This window comes from Talpa europaea (assembly GCF_964194135.1).
Source record: "Talpa europaea genome assembly, chromosome: 8".
NCBI classification, from domain to species: domain Eukaryota; kingdom Metazoa; phylum Chordata; class Mammalia; order Eulipotyphla; family Talpidae; genus Talpa; species Talpa europaea.
Genome location: NC_140075.1, coordinates 33,146,498 through 33,168,153, shown reverse-complemented (window position 1 = coordinate 33,168,153; position 21,656 = coordinate 33,146,498). Strand labels below are relative to the sequence as shown.

At 46.0% G+C, this 21,656-nt stretch overlaps 1 protein-coding gene across 1 annotated transcript in view; it reads right to left on the bottom strand.

Moving 5' to 3' along the window:
* STARD9 (StAR related lipid transfer domain containing 9) overlaps window positions 1-21,656 on the bottom strand; it is a gene marked incomplete at both ends in the record, with an annotated part of 95,412 nt that overhangs the window by 21,706 nt on the left and 52,050 nt on the right. The window contains 13 exons of the mRNA XM_084240137.1: window positions 1,586-2,057; window positions 2,532-2,722; window positions 7,585-7,688; window positions 7,807-7,889; window positions 8,569-8,706; window positions 9,300-9,351; window positions 12,726-12,905; window positions 17,135-17,206; window positions 17,610-17,687; window positions 18,553-18,650; window positions 18,829-19,038; window positions 19,446-19,543; window positions 20,684-20,751. Of these exons, the coding sequence (XP_084096263.1) occupies window positions 1,586-2,057; window positions 2,532-2,722; window positions 7,585-7,688; window positions 7,807-7,889; window positions 8,569-8,706; window positions 9,300-9,351; window positions 12,726-12,905; window positions 17,135-17,206; window positions 17,610-17,687; window positions 18,553-18,650; window positions 18,829-19,038; window positions 19,446-19,543; window positions 20,684-20,751 (1,844 nt within the window). The remainder of the gene's footprint in view (window positions 1-1,585; window positions 2,058-2,531; window positions 2,723-7,584; window positions 7,689-7,806; window positions 7,890-8,568; window positions 8,707-9,299; window positions 9,352-12,725; window positions 12,906-17,134; window positions 17,207-17,609; window positions 17,688-18,552; window positions 18,651-18,828; window positions 19,039-19,445; window positions 19,544-20,683; window positions 20,752-21,656) is intronic.

The following is a 21,656-nucleotide window of genomic DNA, read 5'->3' as shown; positions in this document are numbered from 1 at the left end:
GGAAGGAAGCAGGATGGAGCCAGAAGGAGACCTGGCGGAGGCGCATGGAGCCTAGGGACACGTGAAGAAACTGCGCTTGCCTTTTGGTCGTGGACGGGGTGACACAGATGTATGTGAGACCTGTGGGGAGGTAACATATGTTTTGTGTTGATGCGGTGGATGGCAGAAGAACCCATTTAGAATAGGCAGGTTTGTGGGGTTTGGGCTGCCCCTCTCCCTGCCCTGTAACAATATGAAGAAATAAAACAAAAAGAATTAAGACTTAACCATACAAATTGTAGATATTAATTTGAACAAGTGTAAACAGATATTTTTGAGGCAATTAGGGAAATATAAATATGTCCAAGGTTTTAGAGCATAACTTTTTAGATCATGAATAACTAATCTTAATTTTCTGAAGTGTGTGGTTATAAGTTCTTATTTTTGGAAGTGTATACTTAAGAACACAGGATTGAAATAACGTGATGTCTAGAAGCTGCTTTAAAATACATGAGAAAGGGCCTCCCTGGTGGCGCAGGGGTTAGTGTCAGTGCTATCAAGCTACTTCCAGGAACTGTAACGTGAGTTTGATCCCCAGCCAGGGAGGGGTCCCACATGGCACAGCAGACCTCTCCTGACTCACCTGCTGCTCCCCTCAGCAGTGTCTTTCAGTCAATCTGCCTGTTCTATTCCCCACTCTGTCTCTGGTGAATTCTCTCACACCCTGCACCTCTGGCCTACATCCCAGTTCCATGCGTAAACAAATAAATCTTAGAAAAAAAAAAATACTTAAGAAAAAGATGGAGAGATTATGCAAGCACAGCAAATCTTGATACCTGCTGAATAGGGTGACAGGTACACTAGCTTCTCACCTTTGTGTAGTTCTGAAATTTTTTCATAATAAAAGTTTCTAAAAATCCTGCCTAGCCCTCTGAAAACTAAAGAGGTGAGCAACCATAATACCAATAGATATTAACTGTGCACCTACTACAGGCAAGGCCCTGAGCTGGGCCTGGAGGATGAAAAACAGAAGGCAAAAGACACAGTCCCTGTTCCAGGCAGTCTGGGAAATAACGTATCCTTACTTTGACTGAATGTAAGGAGGAAAGGAGAAAAGAAATAAGAAGATACCAAACTGAACCTGGGAATTAGAAAGATAGTGTTCCACTTGCTCACCAGTTGGGCCTCCGGGTCAGGAAGCCCACTTGAGGGGGTATGCCAGGCGGGCAGGGACATGGAGGGAGCGTGTGGGGAGAGGGTCTGGTCTGAGGCTTGATGAGATGGAGGAGGTGGCAGGACATATGCAAGGAGACACAGGGAGACAGCCAGAGTCTAAGAAGCAGATGAAAAATAAGGCTAGATTCTCACTTCGAAGATATCACCAAAACAGCACAAGCCGCAACTCAGAGCAGGAGAAGTCTTAGAAGATATCAATTACAGAAAAAGCAGCACAGAGGAGAAAAGTGATAAGGAAGGGAGGAATAAACATCTTTCCATTTCACAGATTGAGGGAACAGGCACCGGCGAGTCAAGAACACAGCCTGGGCGGCAAAGCTATAGAGCTCAGCCAAGTGCTTCCAGGACAGACAACCGCTGCGGGCTGTACCTGTGGAGCTGGTGCCAGTACTGACTGCAGAGCCTCCGGAAGCTCAAAGAGCTACAACTTGTCCATTCACTGCTACAGTGAGGTTCAGGGCCCTTGCAGTCAGCGTGTGGAGCCTGGTGTGGGGGTCCTTGGGTGTGGTCATCCTGGAGCCAGCACCACGCTTGGAGCTGCTCCAGTCTCTTCCGGGCCTCCAGCAGCCTCTGCTTCCTGATGATTCTCTCTAGCTTGAAAGAGATCTTTTTTCGCTGGACCTTCCGCTCTGCTGCCCGAAGAGCGCGTCTCTGCAGGAGTGGTGGCTGCCCCGGGCGCTTCGGGCTTCGGGCTGGTGGGGGTGGTTGAGTCTCAGGTCCTATTGGAAGCCGAGCATCAGTTGGCCCGGAGGCCGCAAGTTCTTTCTCTGCTACACGGTCTCGCTGTTGCTGCCGCGGCGAGCTGGCTGGCCAGGTCTCTTTTCTGAGCAGCCACTGCTGGTCTGGGAACCAAAAACACTCTGAGAGGAAGTCTATCCCCCCGCCCCCGCCCGTGGCTGCCTGGGCTCAGACACCCCTAGTCATGGCTGAACCTGTATGGACTGAAATGTTGGCCAAGGTGATGTGGCAGGATGAGGGCTCAGGACCCTCTTCCCATGGGGGTCAGGGGATGAAGTCCCCAGGCCTCAGCACAGCTGTGGGCTTACACGACGGCAGGGGGCAAAGCATGACTAGAATGCGCGTGAGAGGTGGGCGGGAAGATCCATCACTCTGAGGGCAGAGAGGAAGGTAGTTTCCTTATTCTTGCTTCTGGTCCCTTGTAAGAGTCCCTGGTCTCTAAAAGTGGAGAGAGAACACCTAATACTAAAGATTCCACCATATCACAAAGAAAACAACGGAGAGAATACAGAAGGCTGGGGAAGCGCACACACAGAGCGATGAGAAAGTGAAGCAGAGCCGTGCGCAGTGGCACCTACTGTTGGGAATCAGCTGGCTGGCGCGCGTGTGGTCCCACTCCAGGTCCTGCTTGGCTCTAATCTGTCCTGCTAGGATTCGCTGCCTCGGCTCCCCCACAGAACACTGTGGCTGTTGAATCTGGCCTCTGTGGGCTGGTTCTCTAGCCTTGGGCAGTCGGTGATCCTTGTCACTCTGCTCCTCCAGCACTCTCCTGTCACAAAGGGGCTGGGGTTACCTGGGGGGATTGCAAGGCCAGCTCAGGGCAAACCAGTGGCACCCTAAGTGCCCAAGAGAGCACTCAATTCAATAAGGCCTGAGGGCCTTGGACTTCTGGCAACCTGGGGCACAAAGGCACGGTGTCACAGGCAGCTCATGATGTCACAGTGCAGGAGGGGAGAAGGGTCCTTAGACTGGCATATTCTTGGAGCTGTGGTTTAGCAGAAACAAAATCACTTTGGTTAAGGAAAATCAAGGAAAGTCAAGCAGTTGGTTCTTAAAAACCAAAACATTTTAGCACAATGAAGAAACTCTGCCCTCTGAAAAAGAATAAAAAGGTATCTGCTGGAAATAGAGCAGAACAGAGACTCTCAAGAGATTATAACTGCACCTCCGAGTCCCTGGAACAGAAAGTCTGCCTGGTTGGGTAGCAGGAGGCGGTCAGTCCAGGGGAGAGATTTGACACACGCACCACACCTGTGCTAGTGGCAGGAGATGCAGAGGAGGAACCCAGAGAATGAGACCGGGAGCAGGTCATGTCTTTCAGAGCAATATGCTGAAGGCTTTATCAGTGAAGCTCCCTGGGGTTTGTTTAGACTGAGTGGAGAGGAGCCAGGGAGGTGAAGATATAAGTGAAACAAGATTAGCCATGAGTGATCATTTGTATAGTACTTAGAATTTCCATAATGCAAAGTTCAAAAAGAAGTCTAGACTGAAGTCATGCTTAATCTGCACCAGGTTCCTCTGTGACCAGAGACACATCAGAGACTTCCTCTAAAGACCGCCAGTTCCACCTGCATGCCAAGCCTTTCCCTGGTCATGTGTGGTGTTCTATGCAAAGATCTCAGATGTTGGGGATCTCTGTCCCTGTCAGTTGGGTTTCTAAAGGAGCCAAGGGCATGGGCCCAACACCCCTCCAGGCCAGGCAGTGTTGGTAGAGATGTGACTGGGAAGGGTTAATATTGAAGAAAAGAGCCTGAACTCAGCCTCTGTTAGTCACCCCTCAGCTCTCAATCCAGGCCTAGGATGCTTGCCTCTCAGGCTTGCAAAGGCTCATTTAATGACTTGACACTAGAGGGGCCTCCCTGGTGGCGCAAGGGGTTAAGACACAACCTATGAAACTGTCTGTAGCCTCTGCAGCATGAGTTCAATCTCCCGGCCAGCCAGGGAACAACCCACATGGTGCGGCAGACCTCTCCTGACTCGCCTGCTGCTCCTCTCAGCAGTGTACTTCAGTCAATCTGCCTGTTCTGCTCCCCACTCTGTCTCTGGTAAATCCTCTCATCCTCCATACCTCTGGCCTATACCCCAGCTCTTGTATGCATAAATAAATAAATATTTTTAAAAAATGACTTGACACTAGAACCAGAGCTCAGACAGCATGAGTGGGGCACTCTAAGGGCTCACGCTACTTAGGAGAGCAACCATTCTGTAGAGCAGAATGAAGTCACAGTGGGCAGCAAAGCAGAGCCATACACTATGGAGCCTTGGACTAAATTTGGTCCACTGCCTGCTTCTGTGGATAAAACTTCTTTTGTTTTTGAACACACCATTCCCATGCATTGGCATATGTTTATCTAGGCTGCTTTTGTGCCACCCTGGCAAAGCTGAATAGTTGAGGCAGAGACAGTGTGGCCCATGAAGAATAAAATACTCGCTGGTCCTTTACAGAAAGTTTGCTGTCTAGCTTAGAAGAAATTAAGATTTCTTAATGCAGCCTAGGAGGACAGTGACGAGCAGATGGCGGGGGAGGAACAGATGGGTGGGGGCTGACACAGTGACCGTCTCGTCCCCCAGAGGCGGCTGTGAGGACCCATGTGCAGTAGTTGCGAAGATTAGGACGGGCAAGACTGCTGTGGGTAAAAAGGCCCAAAACACAGTGGAACGTGCCAAGGCACCCGATGTCACATGTGAGGTAAAAGGGTAGAAAGAGCACCTGGAATTTAAAACCAGTTAATGCAAAACAGAAAAAGCAGTTAATGGGAAATACTTTGCACATAAATTGATGTGTCAGGCCTGCACTACAGCTCCAAATCTCATCCTACCACAGAAATGACTGAATTTCAAACACAAGCCCATCGGAGGGTGTTAGACAAACCCAGCTACGATCCAGATCATCAGCTGCAAGGGGCTGCAAGGGTCGCCGATGGGACCTTTACTCTGAATCCCCGAGAGGATTCGGCTCTCTCCTCTTGTCTCTCAATGCTCAGATTTACAGTTTGCTTCTCCCTAGAAGAGAGCTCCCTCTACCCTTCCCCTAGGAAAGTGGCAGCCAGTCGGCTTCTGCAGACCTGATTTAGTTTCCTTCAAAGCAGCCCGGGACCTGCAAGAACGTCCACGACAGATGCAGCACATTCGCCCAGGATGCCACACACCGTCACACTGAAAATGGCCCCTCGGTTGAGAACATCAGTCAAGTTTCCAAAAAGCAGGTGAAAGAGAAAATACCAACCTTGTGCGACCTGACTGGGTAGATTACCAAGGGCAAATCTTCAGTTACCTGCCAGCCAAGGACCTCAGTCTGTATCAGATGACTGCCCTTCATCCGGGGAGGCTCCAGCATCCCCTGGCTGCTGCCTGGTCACCTGCTTCCAGGGCTCCATGGCGCCCTCCCCCTCCCTGCCACCTAAAGGTCTGGCAGCTGCTGCAGCAGAATGCAGCAGCGTCTACTCACTAAGGCAGCAGTGCGGTGACAGCTGTGACAGGGCCTTCCCGGCTCTAGGCACTTAAGATTAAGCCCCCAAATTCCAATTAGGAAAAGGCCACAGTTTTCAAGGATAAATTCCTCTCTGACCCAGATCACTGCTGCAAGGGGAATAGGAGGCAAACTGCTCCTTTCTCCTGGCCCTGAGTCAGCTCCAGCTTTGCAGGCTTCCCGCAAGTCCTCCTTCAAAGAGGAAAAAAAAAGAGGGGAAAAACGCCTCAGACAAGGGGAGGCTTTGGCCCCACCCAAGAGCAGATGAGAGACTCTCATGGAGACACAGGCACAAACCCAGATGGAAGCCCAGCTGACAACGTGCACTTTTCTCTCCTCTCATGGGTTCTTAGGCTGGTCCCTCTGCCCAATCACAGGCTGGGGCCTCGCACCAGCCCACCTCCACCAGGGGCTGGCACACCGAGGCTGGCTACGGAAGCTGGGCAGGACCAGTCCAGCCCATAAGCTCCCGAAGCTGGTACTAGAGAGTGGGGGCAGCAGGTGGACAAGGCCCTGGTTTGCTAACCCTCTGCCCTCGCTGAATGGAAAAGGGGCATTCTTGGTGAGAATGAAAGGTCACCTCCGTGCCGATGGGGCTTGAGAGTCTGAAAAAGCAGGGGAAGACACATGTTCTCTGGGGTGGATGGGCCAGTAGGGGTGAGAGGGGGGAAAGGAAAGCAAAACAGAGGAGGCTTCCTGGGCAGCTTGTTGCAGGAACTTGGCCTCTGTCGGGGCCAGAGGTAGTATCTCCCCTCAGAGGTGAGCCAACAGCCTCCGAGACTCAGTAACCTGCTACAGTCACACAGTTTTCTGTTATAGAGCCAGGCTGAGAGGCAGTGTCAGCCACTCCGCTTCCATAGCCATGACTCCACGTTGCACGGCCGTTCTCTACAAACCCTGAAATCTGGGAAACATCGGTCTTCAGTGCATCTTTCCAATGGAAACCTCACTGAGAACAAGTTCTCCTTTCATGACTTCACTACAAAGGGAGGACCACTCTGACAGACAAGAGGTCCAGCCTTGGGCCTCATTCAAATCTGCCTTGGCCTTGATACGCACCACCCTGCATCCGTCCCACCTCGTCCATCACCCCACACAGCCCTCAATCATTCAACATTGCGATCACTCTCCCCTAGACTCAGGCACCTTGTCCCTGGGGCCCTTAGCCACCCCCAGGAAGACCTGCCTGCTGAGCTTGCCCCCTGCATCTGGGAATCTCTGCTCCTGTACCCAAAGTCCCTCACTGCCGACATCAGACTCACTGACTTCAGCTGCCACCAAATGCTCCTGGTTGGAGGAAAAAGCAGCTCGAGCCAGCTGAAGGAATCAAGGCACCCAGGGCCTTCTTGGCCCTCCCCGATAAGCTTTATGACACCAGCAGTCTCACAGGCACCAAGTCCCCTGCTGACATTTTCTATAGGACGTCCTCAAGGCAGACTTTGGCTGATGGGAACAGAAGGATAACACTGTTCCCAGTGTCAAACCTGCACGACACCTACATCTGGGGAGGTTCTATGTGGAAATGGATAAAGAATGACTGAGAAAGAAAAGCAGTTGCCACTAGTCCCATATGAAACTTTGACTCCATGCTTTATACACCGATTATAGGTGAAGTGGGTATGAGGGGGTAGAACGCCAAGATATCGTTCCTGGAGTTCATGCCCCTCTTTTGCATTTCTAGAGTCTTGGTTGTGAGCAAAAAAGATTCTCAGTCCCACACTACCTAAGAGGAAGCCATCATAGACTTGGAAGCTACATGACACACACCATGAACTCACACACAGCAGACCAGAATGGAAGGGGGGAACCAAGGAGGTATGTTCTGAAGGAGTGTCAAAGAGATCTACAAACATATCACATTTGCATCTTAATGATAAAGCAAAGTGGCCACGGAAAACTTAAACCACATACTTCTTTCAGTGATGAAGAGAGTCACAAGACCAAAGAGGAAATGAATGAAGGCCAGGACTACTTCCCTGACAACTAAAGGTGAGCAGCAACTCAGCATCTTCAAGCTATCTGCCCACATGGGACAATCAGTTCAGACCAGGCCTCATTCAGCCCGTGGCTGCACACTCATCTCCTGCCTACCCCATGTTGTAATGAACTCCGAAGCAAAACCAGCAGGTTGCACAGCAGAATGAGTAGCAGCTGTTTCTTACCTTTCCTTCCAAAGTGAAGGGCACAGACCGAACTGGCAGGCAGCGATATCTCTGTCCAAGTCCAGCCATTCCAAAGAGCCACTGTTACCTACAGCCTCTCCAGCCTGGGCATGGGGAGGAAATCACAGTGATTTCACCTCCACAGAAACAGACAGTTCAACCTCCTCCCGCACAAAGGACAAGTGAATACGCTGGGAGTCGACTGGAAAGCACGGTGCTAACCTGCCTTCTCTCCCGCAGGACAGCGGCCTCTGCTGGGTGGTTGAATCGGAACTTCTGTGCTTTCCCCAAGGTTATAACAGCTCCTGTGGCCCAGAGACAGAAGTCAGGTAACTGCTTACATTTAAGAATACTACATGCAGGACACTGTTCTGCAAGACGAAGCACTGCCCTCAACAAGCTGCCAGGTTAGCTGAGTAGTCATTGGGTAGCACGTAGTCTATACATTGAATGAGTGACATGAACAGGACAAACTCTGGTACTCCAAGGGAAAGCAAGGTGAATTCCAGGTGAGGCAGTCAGGAACTGCTTTAAGGAAGTGGGGGAATCTGAGCACAGCCTCAAAGGACAGACGAAATTGGATAGATGGGTAACAGTCATAATAGTGATACTCTTTACTAAGCGCCAGTAACAATGTTAAGAACATTACCTGGAGGACTTTATTCACTCCTCATAACAACCCTCTTACTACTCCCATTTTACAGATGAGGAAATTGAGGTTGGGCCACTCCCAAGGACACAGAGCTAACAAACACAGTTAGAAATTTCAGCGTTATTCTCCACTCTGGGGCCCTGGAATTGGAGTTTTTGTTTATAGGAAGGATTTGTGTTTATGAGAGGATATTATATTAGGAAATTTTCAGATCTCTGGGGGAGGCTGATGCACCATCCATAAACTTGCTTCACTGTCCTTTCTAGGTGTGGCCACGAGACCGCAGCTGGTCTATCACATCTTGGCACAAAAGGGACTGTGGACACGTCTACCTTGGGTCAGACGACAGGAGGCAGTGACCTCCCGGCCATTGACTGTGCAGCGGGCTCCCTGCACAGGCTGCAGAACCACTACCCCACAGGCGCTGGTGATAGTGCAATGGTCTCTCTCGATCCACTGCCCCTGTAGGACTAGAAAGAGGTAGGGGTCACATGGGCACGGGCACATGAAAGGAAACACCCTCCTCCATCCTACGAGAGCAGAATCCACATCTGGAAGATCTTACATCATGACAGTAAGAGGAGTCACCACCTTCCACCACCCTGGATCTCGCCCCAGCCCAGAGTGGGTCTCTTCAACCCTGTACCAAACCGAGAACCTCACCACAAAAGAGGAGGGGCGGGGCCTCCCTGGTGGTGCAGCGGGTTGAGCACAGCGTTGTGAAGCTGTCCACAGTCTCTGCAGCATGGGATCAATTCCCGGACGGCCAGGGAGCTACCCATGGTGCGGCAAACCTCTCCTGCCTCGCCCGCTGCTCCCCTCAGCAGTATATTTCAGTCAGTCTGCCTGTTCTGCTCCCCACTCTGTCTCTGGTGAATCCTCTCACCCCCTGCACCTCTGGCCTGTGCCCCAGCTCTTGTATAAATAAATCTTTAAAAAAAAAAAAAAAGAGGAGGGGCCCCTCGATGCTTCAAAGATTCCTGTCTCTCAGATTCCTTTGAAGAAACCTGTCAGGCATCAATATCTGCCACAGAAAGTCAGATCCACATGTCCTGTCACTTACCAATATCCTGTTCCTGGTCTGAGTCAATCCTTCCTATTTTTGTGGTCCCCTCCTAAAGGAAAAACCAAAGCTGTTTTAGTGAAAACAAAAAGCAACAGAGCATCAAGGGGAGTCTACCTATTTGGGTGTTATCACCATCTCCCACCCTGCTCCCAGACCTGCCCACACCACTTGTCAACTTGGGTCCAGGCTGTTCTGACCGCTCTACCCACTCACTCTGCAGCCCAGGAAGTCCCTGAGAGCAGGGATAAACAATATGACAAGGCAGCACCAGCCCTGCAACAAATGCTGCGAACTCCTTCCTGTCCCACAGCCTGAAGTTAGGGAAGAGGCATGGCTCTTGGTCAGAGGTTGTCCAGTCTGAGGATGTGGGCACCCAAGGGGCTTATGCTAATGTGTCCAAGTTTGGTCAAGTCGGTCTCAGAGACACATGTTTATGAAGAAGAGGCACAGGCTTTTTACCTTCTTGGTCCGCAGATGAAGTTTAACTGACACCAGATTCTAAGAAGGGGGAAGCACAAATAGGAGAAAAGCACATCTAGAATCAAAAGGGACTGGAAGAGAGTACAAGAGAGGAGGGGGAGCCGGAGTTAGTATAATGAATCACTGGGTTAGTAGCAGATGAGGCCACTGGCCCTTGGTTTATGACAATTCTGCTTAAGACCACAAAGGTCAAGGAAGGCAGTGACACAGCAACAGAGGCGCTGAAATTCAGATGTGCACTGGTCACTTATTTAATAACCATTCCCTATAGGTGTTGCGCTCAATTCTCTATAGGCATCTCTTACTTAATCTGTCAACAACCCCAAATTCAGGTAATTTACTATCCCCCCTTTTATAGATGAGGAATCTGAAGTCCATGAAGGACAAGCTGCCCAAGGAAGCCACACACTACGGGGGAACTCTTGGCTAGATTCAGGTCCCTTGGGTTCTGAGCCTATGCTTTTCCTATCTCACATACCACCTCCCTAGTAACTGATGATTTAAAAAGTAGCCCCAGAGGTCCCCACTAGACAACCCTGACAGTAGCCAGAAGGAGGGAGGCCCCTGTAGCTCCTCCTAAGCAGCTCCTGAGAAGGAAGACTCCTCAAAGTCAAGAACAAGGTGTGGGCCTCACTGTGGCCCTCCATGCACAGCCAGCCAGAGCCCTCCTTCCTGTTCTGTCCCTGAGGGCGGCTGGAGCCAAGCTAGCTCCACAAACACTGCAAACAAGAGTCATGGGCTAGGGTTCAATACCCTCGCTATGGATCAGGGTCAGCCCCGATGATGAGGCACATTTGTTCCCAAAGGATGAAAAGTCCACAGCACGTCACAACTTCTAGATCTGCAGGGCAGGAACTACCCAAAAAGTAATAAGGACTAAGCTGCCTCCTGAGCTTGCTGCCCCCTATGCCTCCTTTTGAGGGAGCTTGCTGGCACAAAGGCAACTGTGAGGGTGAAGCCCAGGACATCAGCCACCTGTGCTCCACCTCCCCCCTTACCCATGTCCACCCAACGTGCTTCCCTTAGGTGACCGAGGAGAACAGCTCCCAAGAAACTGCCAGGGACTGGTTCCAGGTCTATAAGCAAGTTAGCAAAGCAAATGCAAAAAAAAAACAGAGAATCCTGGGTGATTCTTATAACACTATTACCTAAACCAGGATCTAAACAAAGCGGTGGCAGATGGATTCATAAAATGCAGAAATGCACGGTTAGAAGGAAACTGAAACCTCATGCCCAGGTTCACAGGAAATGTACCACAGCGGGAGCATCGCCCTCAGTGCACACTGATTCAGCGATGAAAAGAGGGGCTCCCTCAGATGAGGTTGGCATTTGTCTTTACATCTACAATTCAGTCTAAGAGTCTCATCCTTTCACTCTGCGGCTAACAAGGAGCTCTACCATCTGGCCTCTAGCTTCATCTGCTCTTTCCACAATCAACCAGCACAGCAAAGTGGTTCTACTCCAACATGGAACGTTACCATGGATCTGGCCTCTTTCTGAACCCCAGCCTCTCCCAGTGGTTCTAACAGAAGGATGTATAGACTCTTGCTATTTAGGTCTGTTGTTAAGGCAGCAGTCACATATGCCTGAGGCATTTTCACTGAGATAATTTATGCTCTGCGTGTCAGAAAATAAACTATTTTCACTCTCTGAAAGGCTCAATCTCTGACAATTTCCCTGAGAGCTGATCTAGAGAACACAGACTTTCTAAACATGACAAGCTAATGACTCATGCCCATGGCTGCAGCATTAGGGGTTCATTCTTGCAGGGGTCACAGCAGCATTTCATACCCTCCATAAGTGCTTTGTTCCTTTTAAATGTCAGCTGGGGGCCTCCCCGATGGCGCAGCAGTTGAGCGCTGGGTTGCGAAGCTGCCCGCAGCCTCTGCAGCGCCGGTTCGATCCCCGGCTGCTCCCCGACCACTGGAGGAGGGTCCCACATGGCGCGCAGACTTCTCCTACTGCCCGCTGCTCCCCTCAGCAGTGTACTTCAGTCCTTCTGCCTGCTCTGCTCCCCGCTCTGGCTCTGGTGAATTCTCTCACCCTCCCGCACTTCTGACTGTACCCAATAAATCTTTTTTAAAAAAAAAAATGTCAGCTGGGGCCAGTATGAGAATGAAGGCTGGAATTTCAATGAACAATGGGATTGTGGCCACGTGGTAAGTTCTGCCATTCACAGGGGGCTGTCCCCCCACAGAGGGCCAAACATATTTGAGGAGGACAGGATAGAAGCAGCTGCGGTCTACCATGGTCACCCACTCACAAACTGCTTCATTCACAAATAAGGACATGGCCTCAGGTGACAAAGAACCATGTGACAAAGAGCCACGATCTTTCTTCAACTCTGGGGCTCTCCCTCGTGCTGTCTTCAGGCTTCCTGTATATCTTTCTCTGATCTTCCATCTTTCCCAGGAAAATCCAGTAGAGAAGTAAGAGGTGCATTTTTCACTGACTTGGGGTTTGAATTAAACGGGGATATATGGGGGGGAAACTGTTGCAGATCTTTTGATTGCTCCTTTAGCCTCTGAGGGTCATTAGTGAGCAGCCTGAGTCTGAGCGCTCAGAAGAACCGGTGGGATCCTGAGGTTATGATTTCACCCTGTGACTGCAGCCCTGTTACTTGAGGAAGCCAGAAAAGGAATGTAAGCCGTATCATTCTTACTTTTAAAATGAGGAAATTAATGCAACAAGAATAAAAGTTATATAAGAGCAACAGAAGTAGCATGTGAAGAATAAATGATTGTTCTGCTTTCCAGTAGCCTTCTCTATTCATACAAAAGTAAAACAGATCACAGTTGGTTGACTAACCCAGTTTCCTGAGAGCGAAATTGCAGGCAGCTCTCTGCCATCTGTCTCAGTTCATAGACACGTGTCTGCTGCCCTTGACTTTTTAAAAACTCCTTGGCTTCTGGGGCCAGTGGCTCAGAAAGAGGGCCTGCTTACCTTAAGGTGATAGAGCACAACACCTGTGCTTAGCACATCATCCTCCAAGGCCATGAGGTGTGGCAGGCTGGAGTCGATGACCACCCCGGCCCTCCTCCTGTTGATGTCCACTCTGTACTGCTCCAAGAGGGCCTTCCAATCATTCCACTTCCGGGTCCAGTCTTTAGTCAGCTGCTCGATCTGCAGAGATGGGGAGGTAGTCTCAGATGCTTAGTATGAGGAGCATATTAAAAGATAGTAGTCATTTTGGCCTGCTACCTCATGGCATTACTTTCTTTTTAAGATTTATTTATGCATACAAGAACTGGGGTGTAGGCCAAAGGTTCAGGGGGTGAGAGGATTCACCAGAGACAGAGTGGGGAACAGAACAGGCTGATTGAAATACACTGCTGAGGGGAGCAGTGGGACACAGGAGAGGTCTGCTCTGGCATGTGGATAGCTCCCTGGAATGGGAGCTAACTCAGGCCGCAGTGGCTGGAGATAGCTTGATAGCACTGAGACTTAAGCCCTGCACCACCAGGGAGACCCTTGCGGCATTACTTTCTCACTTCCCTCACTAGTACTATTCAAAGCCCACACAAAGTCTTTGCACCTCCTCTGTGAGCTCTCTGTGTTTTCTAAGTGTCCTTCAATAAACAAGTGTGATTTTCATAAATAGAAAATGTCTCAATAAGTGTTATTTTTAAAGTGTTCTGTAATAAGCATGGATTTTTGATAATTAGAAAAAAACACCAGAAATGTTATTTTTAAAAATTAATTGGATTGCTACTCAGGCAGGCATCTCTGTTGATAATTTCTATGTGATCTATACTGGGAATCCTTTTATGACCTAAACTTCTTTCCCACAGTGCAGTACCTTGAGCTCTAACATGGCTCAGAGACCCAGAAAGCACCAAGAACAACCTCCCCAGGTAGAATGAAGAAACTGCTCTGAAACACCACATAGAAACAAAATAACAACTAACAAATCACATAACAAGACTATACTGAGGGTTATGTATCAGCAAGAGTTTTCGGAAAAGGCCTTAAGCTAAGACTACCTGGAGACACTAACAAATATTACTGAGTATTTTTTCTTCTCTTGGTAGAAACTGATGTCTTAGCAGGAAGCTTATTCCAGGAATGGGAGAAATAGGAGGCCCAGAAAAAGGAACTGGATTCAGCTAAGTACTTGTCTCCTAAATGGAATACTTAAGAAATATGAAACGATGCCAAGTTCAGGTATAAGTATTTTATGTACCCTAGAAGTACTACTTTTAGTTATGACCACTGAGTTGAAGTCTGAAAATGGTAAAATGACAGGGTAGCCGTAACACATCTATAGAATGGGCTGGATTCAGGCCTAGCAGAGGTGATAGGGAGGGCACTGTGGCTTATAGTTCAGCCAGCCTCACACAGCTCCCTAGAGGCACTGCTAAACCTCTCTCCCCTCTGGCCCACTCCTACATGCCTCATGTCACAAAGCCAGCAATGATGTTGAACATTTTTTCATATGCCTGCTGGCCACTTGCATTTCCTCTCCTGCACTGCTGGTGGGAGTGCAAACTGGTCCAACCACTATGGACAGCTGTGTGGAGATTCCGCAATCTAAAGATGGAGCTTCCATATGATCCAGCTATTCCACTCTTAGGTATTTACCCAAAGGACACAGAAACATTAATTCAAAAGGGCACCTGTACCCCTATGTTTATAGCCACACTATTTACAATAGGTAAGCTAAGGAAATAACCCAAATGTCCAAAAATAGATGACTGGATCAAGAAGATGTGGTACATATACACAATGGAATATTACTCAGCAATCAAAAAAGATAAACTCATGCAATTCGCAGCAACATGGATGGAGCTAGAAGGGATCACACTCAGTGAAATAAGCCAGAAAGAAAAAGAAAAATACTGGATGGTCTCACTCATACCAGGAATTTAGAAAACCTAAATAAGGGACCAGGAAAAAGACTAATTATAATAAAGTAAAAATCAAAACCAACAAGTAACTATAAACTAGGGAAACACTACAGTTGGGGGGGGGGGAGAAGGGAGCAGGATCAAAACAAGGCGGGGTGGGAATTGTATGGGGACTATAACCAAGATGAAAATGCATACATTGCGCAAAAAATGAAAAATGATGTAAAAAATATATATAAAATTTTAAAAAATCAATTAAAAGGCTGGATAAAATTTAAAAAATAGTTAAAAAAAAAAAAAAGCCAGCAATGATGGATTTAGGTTGAGGCCTACAGTTTCTATAATGTAAAAAAAAAAAAAAAACTAGTGAGCCTAGATTATTTTGACTTTCTTCCTTCACCTCAATTTTAAAAAATCAATTAAAAGGCTGGATAAAATTTAAAAAATAGTTTAAAAAAAAAAAGCCAGCAATGATGGATTTAGGTTGAGGCCTACAGTTTCTATAATGTAAAAAAAAAAAAAAACTAGTGAGCCTAGATTATTTTGACTTTCTTCCTTCACCTCTTATGTATAGAGGAATATGTTGCTGAGCCAAAAGTCAGAACACAAGTCAGAAAAGTCTAAATAAAGAACTTTTTGAGAAATTTCTGGATGTGTGATATAGTCCTGAAGTCTGGGTAACAAAATATTGACAAAGCCATCAAAATAAGGGGGGAGCAATTGTATGGGGAATATAACCAAAAGAAATTCAATGCATTGTGTAAAAAGAAAGATGATATAAGAATTATATAAAATAAAATATATTAAACATGAAAAAATATTGACAAGGCCAAGATACTTTAATAATGTATAAGGATAATACAACAGAATATTGAAAATTGGGACATCTGGTTGTGGTATCTAAGTTGAACCTATCACCAAATAACGCCTGCCCTTTTTTCCTTTCAAATGTCTCTGGGAGGGCCTCCCTGGTGGCACAAGGGCTTAAGCCTCAGCACTATTAAGCTATCGGCAGCCAGTGCAGCTTGAGTTCGATTCCTGGCCAGGAAGGTGACCCACATGGCACAGCAGACCTCTCCTGTCCCGCCCACTGCTCCTCTCAGCAGTGCATTTCTAGTCAATTGACCTGTTCTGCTCCCCACTTTGTCTCTGGGGAATTCTCTCACTGCCCACAGCGCTGGCCTACACCCAGGCTCTTGCATGCATAAATAAATAAATCTTTAAATAAATAAATAAATGTCCCTAGGAACCACTATCTAATCTAATTTCCCAAAATTAGATTGAGACCCAGGCCCTCTCTGGGTCAGAACTACGATCGCTTTCCTGTCTGGTTTGTTTGTTTCCAGTTTTCTCTCCCTTAGAGTCATCCTACATACAGCTGTCATGTTAATTTCCCCATCATACACCTTTGTTACATCACCAACTTGTTTTAAGAAACTATGATTAATCCTATTATGTCAAGTTCAAACATCCTAGGCTGGCTCTAATCTTAGTTCCACCATCTCCAGCCATGAGCACTTATTTTAGCAACTTAGCCTTCCTCATACTACATGTATCCACAAGGAAGGACTCTCACACCACTCCACTCTCTCGGTTCCTTGACTTTGCTAATGTGATCTCTCCCTCACTCAAAATGTCTGATTCCATCTCTCCATCTAATAAACGCTAAGAAAATCATTCAAGGTCTAGGTTAAGTTCTCTGACTTCTAGTTCCAGCGCTATGATGCCTGCACTGAAAATGCTAAGTTGTAATGATTTCTTCCTTCCCTAAAATCTTTTTGTTTAACTCACAGTTATTACATTTAACCATTCTTTGTGTGTGTCTAACCAGACTTGAAGCAACGGGACGTGGGGAGATTCCGGTATCTTTTACGACATCATGCTGAATATCTATCTGCAGTTCAGTTAAATCACACTGGTTGGTAGATTTACACTAGAAAGGAATACATGTGGGTTGGCTGATTTATTGACTGGAAAATAATTTTCTTTTCCCTGGGCTACACTCACTGAAGTGAGATATGAACTCCTGAGAAAACAAAAAGTCGGTCACCAGTCCCTAAAGAAGTACATGCCCTCTCTCAAGGCTCACTGGAGACAAAAAAGTGTCTTTAAACTAAATAAGGCTCCATGTCCTTATAAGCAAGCAGCTCTGGTCCAGCAATAAAGGAGGGATGTCAGAACCTGTTCCCAGAGTGATGGTAAACACAACTGAGTCCACTAGGGGGAAAAAATAATAACAATACAAAACACAACAAAACAAAAACAAAAAGACAATTATAAACCAGAGAGAGCCTGCAGGGCAGGAGGAGGGAGAGGGATCAGAGGGAGGGAGGGAGGAGCACAGGGGACTGAGGTGATGGTGCACGGGTGCATGGGTGAAAGAAACTCTATGAGGACTACACCTGAGGGAGGGAAAAATCAAACATTGCTTAAAAAATGAACAATGATGTAAAATATATATAAATTTTTAAAAAAACCACAACTGAGTTCACACGACACACCCACCTTCAATTCATTTTGGAGAACCAGCTCCTTCAGATTTTCATCTTTTTCCTCATTCAATGGGCTGAAGTTTCTCTGCACAAATAGACATGTCCTTTGTAGACCCCACCCTTACCCTTAGAAAGGAAGATAAGGTGTGGATAAAGGAAAAGCTTTATCATTAAAATCAGAAACGAATCAGAAGCTTAGTATTTGGGCTCAGATTGGTACAAAGGAGAATTCCAAGAATATTTTTCTGGAGGGCCCCATTCTTGCCACATAAATAACAGGAGCCATTAAGGCAAATTTCCTTTGGGCGCCAGAGATCTAAGGAGAGGATGCCCAGGCCTTCTGAAACCATTCAGGTAATCAGAGTAATCCCTGGCCTGTCTTTGCTCCTGCCTCTGCCCCACCGGTGCTGAGAACAGGAATGCAGCAGAGCGAGATTTTCTGTAGAAGAAAAGGGGCTCTTGAGTAGAGAAGTTTCAGCTGTGCCTACCAGTTCGAAGCTCAGCAGCACAGCCTTCAGTCTTCTAATCTCTTCCCTGAGTTCTCGGATCAGCTTTACGTTTGCGTCCTGAAACAGACAACTCGGTCAACATTGATGTCGGGTCTCAGTCAGCTATGAGATGCCACCTACTATTAGCTCGGAAGGAGTTCCTCATTTGGAATAATTTTCCCAGGATCAGTGTCACCTTTATCTAAGAACTTCTTAGATGCTCCTCTGCCTCTACCCAATACCCATTAAATCAGAAACTCTTAAGGTCTGGGGCCCAGCTTTTAACAAACCCTCCAGGTAACTGTGATGTACACTGAAGTTTGAGAATCACTGTCCCAGAGGAGGAGGCCAGACAGGTCACACAAACACCAGGGTATGTAGAAGTGGTAGGTGCTAATCGTCCAGTGCTGTGACTGAATTTAGTACCTCCCTAATTCCACTTCCTTTTAAAGCAACCCAAGATGGGCATTATCTAATCACCAGTTTGTGATCTCTGCCCTGAAACTTTTCACGGAAATGGCAAAGCAGATATGTAGTTTTTGGAAAATTCTCATTATTCTTCAAATTTCAAAATTAATGAATCCCCTATCAGCCCAGTAACTGTAATCTGCGTAGAAAAGAAAAAGACTAAATAGGAAAAATACATCAACATAAATGCAAAATGAAAGTAAACTCAGAAACTTTCAAATGATCTTTCTTGTACTGGCAACCATGTACCAGGGATCTTGAGAGGAATGGTCTTAGAGAAATAGCTAAAATAAATTTTTCATAAAAGTTTGCTGAAGGAAGTCAGCAGGATCTGAGAAAAGGGTATGAGACTAGAATAAAGAAGTTCACTCCCTTATTCTCGGGAGTGTTGAGTACAAAGAGAAAGAAATCAATGAGGAAAAAAAAGAACTTTGCGTAAACCATACCAGACCAGTATAGCAGATGAAGGTCTCACCTCATTGACCTGTGGCTTATTGATGATGTTTTTGGCATTGGATGCATATCTCAGAGTGCTCATGGTCTCACTGTAGCTAGTGTGTGCAGGAGACACAGCTGAGAGAGAAAGAAAAAGTTAAAAAAAAAAACACCCAGTCCATCCAACCCAGCCCATAAGCACTTGTCTTACTGCTAATTTCAATGATAAGGGTCCTCTGATGAAATGGGTGTCATGAACCTTTCTCTGAGGCCGAGACCCTGTCTCAACACAGAACCAGCTCCAGCATCCACTCACTGGCAACCATGATGGTTTTGGAGTTGCCTCCAAGGCTGTCCTTCAGCAGCCAGGTCAACACAGAGTCCCGGTATGGGATGTAAGACTGCCTCCGGGAGGGCCCCCCTCCACTGCTGATCCCAGAAGGAGAGATGGGGAGCCCACTGTCACCCCCATCACTGGCTGTGCTGTTGAGGCTCTGGAAGCTGCTGAATACTTGAGAGTTCTGGGCTTAAAAGACAAAGAATTATTAAAGTGGAAGAAAAAAAATGAAACAAATGTGCTACAGCAATATTGGTTGGAAAAACAGACTTAAGCATCACACTTCCCAATCTCTCTCTCTATATGACTGGATGCTTTAAGTTTGAGCCCTGAAATAGACTTTGGATTCACGACATGGAATATATTAGCTACACAATTTTTTAGTATTCCCTCTTTTTCAAATGACAGTGTTGGAATGTGTTCTAAAACCACAGACAAATATTAATGGCCAATAATATTAATGGTTTCATGGCCAAACCAGAAGGTAACTTTATCAAAAGAAATCTTGTAAGATCTACCCCATTTGACATGATGAAAATCAGTTATTTTCCAAAGTCCCCTTCCCACTCTGCTGATGCAATGTATCAGTAAAATACCTAAGGTGGAGATGACAATTCCCAGAGTCACGAGAGACTTGTTGATATTGGCTCCTTCAGCGATCCGGTCCTTACAGTAACTGGGATCTGCTCGTTCGCTAAAACACAGACAATGACAGCAAACACAAAAGCAAACAAGAAGACACTATCCTTTCAATGCTGTTGAAAGACACTCGACATCATGTTGTACATCATGTAAAAGAACCACACAATAATTTTTTTTTTTAGAATTCAGTTCTAGAAAAAAAGATTACCATCTCATAAGGAACTGACATTCTTGTTTCTCAGATAATAAAAATTAAGTCATTCTTTACAGTTCTGTTTTATTTTGCCACCAGAGAACGTTCAGTTAATGTAATAATATTAGTAATAATATTACTATATTATATTATTACTATAGTAATAATATCAGCATAACTTTTTGGTATTTACCCTCCCCCTCTGCCTTTATTGTTTTAATTGCACATATTAAAGGATTAATGGTATCTGTGTCATTAACTGTCAACATCTCAAATTCCTTTTTTAAGCAAATGGGAAATATTAAAAATTTATATTTCCAGTTTGCTGACATAACTTCTTCCAGACAGCACTTAGTTTTAAAGGAACTGCTGTAACATATTAATTATTTAGCAGTTATAAGACAAGAAAATTTGCCTATTTCATCATTTTTCTTCTTTCTGGATATGTGACTACTCTAATACTTATATAGTAGTATAGTCTCTCTAATGCCACAATATTTTATAAAACTTTTTTTAAAGTAATGTATTGAGATCAATACTAAGTCAAAGGGATAAAGAAACAGAAGAATGTCAGTTCATTATAAGATGGTAAGCTTTATTTCTAGAACTGAATTCTAAAATTCAGTTACCCCCACTTAGAGCAGGGGTTTCTGATCCTGGCTGTCTACTACAATAAACTGGTCAGCTTTAAAAACTACTGATGCCAGCCCCCTACCCCCACTAATAATTTATTTGGTTTGCGGTAGAGTCTAGACACTGGGAATTCTTAAAGGTTCCAGGTGTTTTTAATAAGCAGCTAATATTGAGAACTCCTGAAATTGAAGAATTTTTCAATCCCTGGAAAACCATATTTTTTAGTTTAGCATTCATAGAATGTTTCTTTTGTACTTTTGCATTAAAATGTGGAAAAGATTGGTCCACATCTATTCCCTATAAAATGAGCAAGAACAAGATCATTGTCAAGGGAGTAATTCCCCTTGGTTTTGAAATCCTAATTACCTGCCCGCTAGGTCCACAAGGTTGATCTTGCTAGCAATTTCCGAGGGGAGGTTGTTTTCCAGGATTGCCTAAGGGAGAAAATACACTCAAAGCTCATCATTTGGAACAATGGGATCTTCCCCCCAGACACTCAGCTAACCAAAGTGATATTTTAGATTATTAGCCAACCCACTCAAGACATCTGTATTCTAATAAGCTTTGAACCAGATGAGTTCTCAATATATATCAGGTACAACCAGTAAGCCATGGGGCATTACGTTATTAAAAATGCAAGCAGACTTTCACCAAGTAAGTGGGCAAACCTCCAAGAGAGCCTCACACTTTTCAGGAGCACCAGAAATGTTAGGGCAATATACTGGGAAAATGCTAGACTCTTCTCCAGGGGGCTGTGACTCTCATCAGTAGAGACCCACAGCAAGTGGGGAGACTTCACTGGGGTTTTTCTCTTGTTAGCCTGAGCCAGTGTGTTAGCTTGCTGGGCCAAGTTCTCTGTCTGTCTATTCTAGTGAGGGGCACCCAAACCTCAAGAGCAATACTACTCCTTCTTTAAAAAAATTCAATGTGGATTTTTTGTTGTCTTGTTTTAATGTACATCCAACTCCAGAATCCAATTTTAAATCATTTCCAATAATGCTTAAGTTCCCTCAATTATGCTTGTACTCAATCTCTACTCTCACCCCCCAAACACAGACAGCTATCACCAATACTCTCTATCAACTTGTCTTCTCAGGACAGAGCATATGGGTGGAATAATGCAATACTGGCTTCTTTCATTATGCATTATTATTTAAGATTCATCCATTCTGTGGATGTATCAGTAGTTCATTCATGTTTACTGGTGAGTAGAATTCCACTGTTTGAATATACCATGGTCTGTTTATCCATTCACCTCTTCGTGAACATTTGGCTTGTTCCCAGTTTTGGATAATTATAAATAAAACTGCTATTTGTGTAGACATAGGATTTCTTTTCT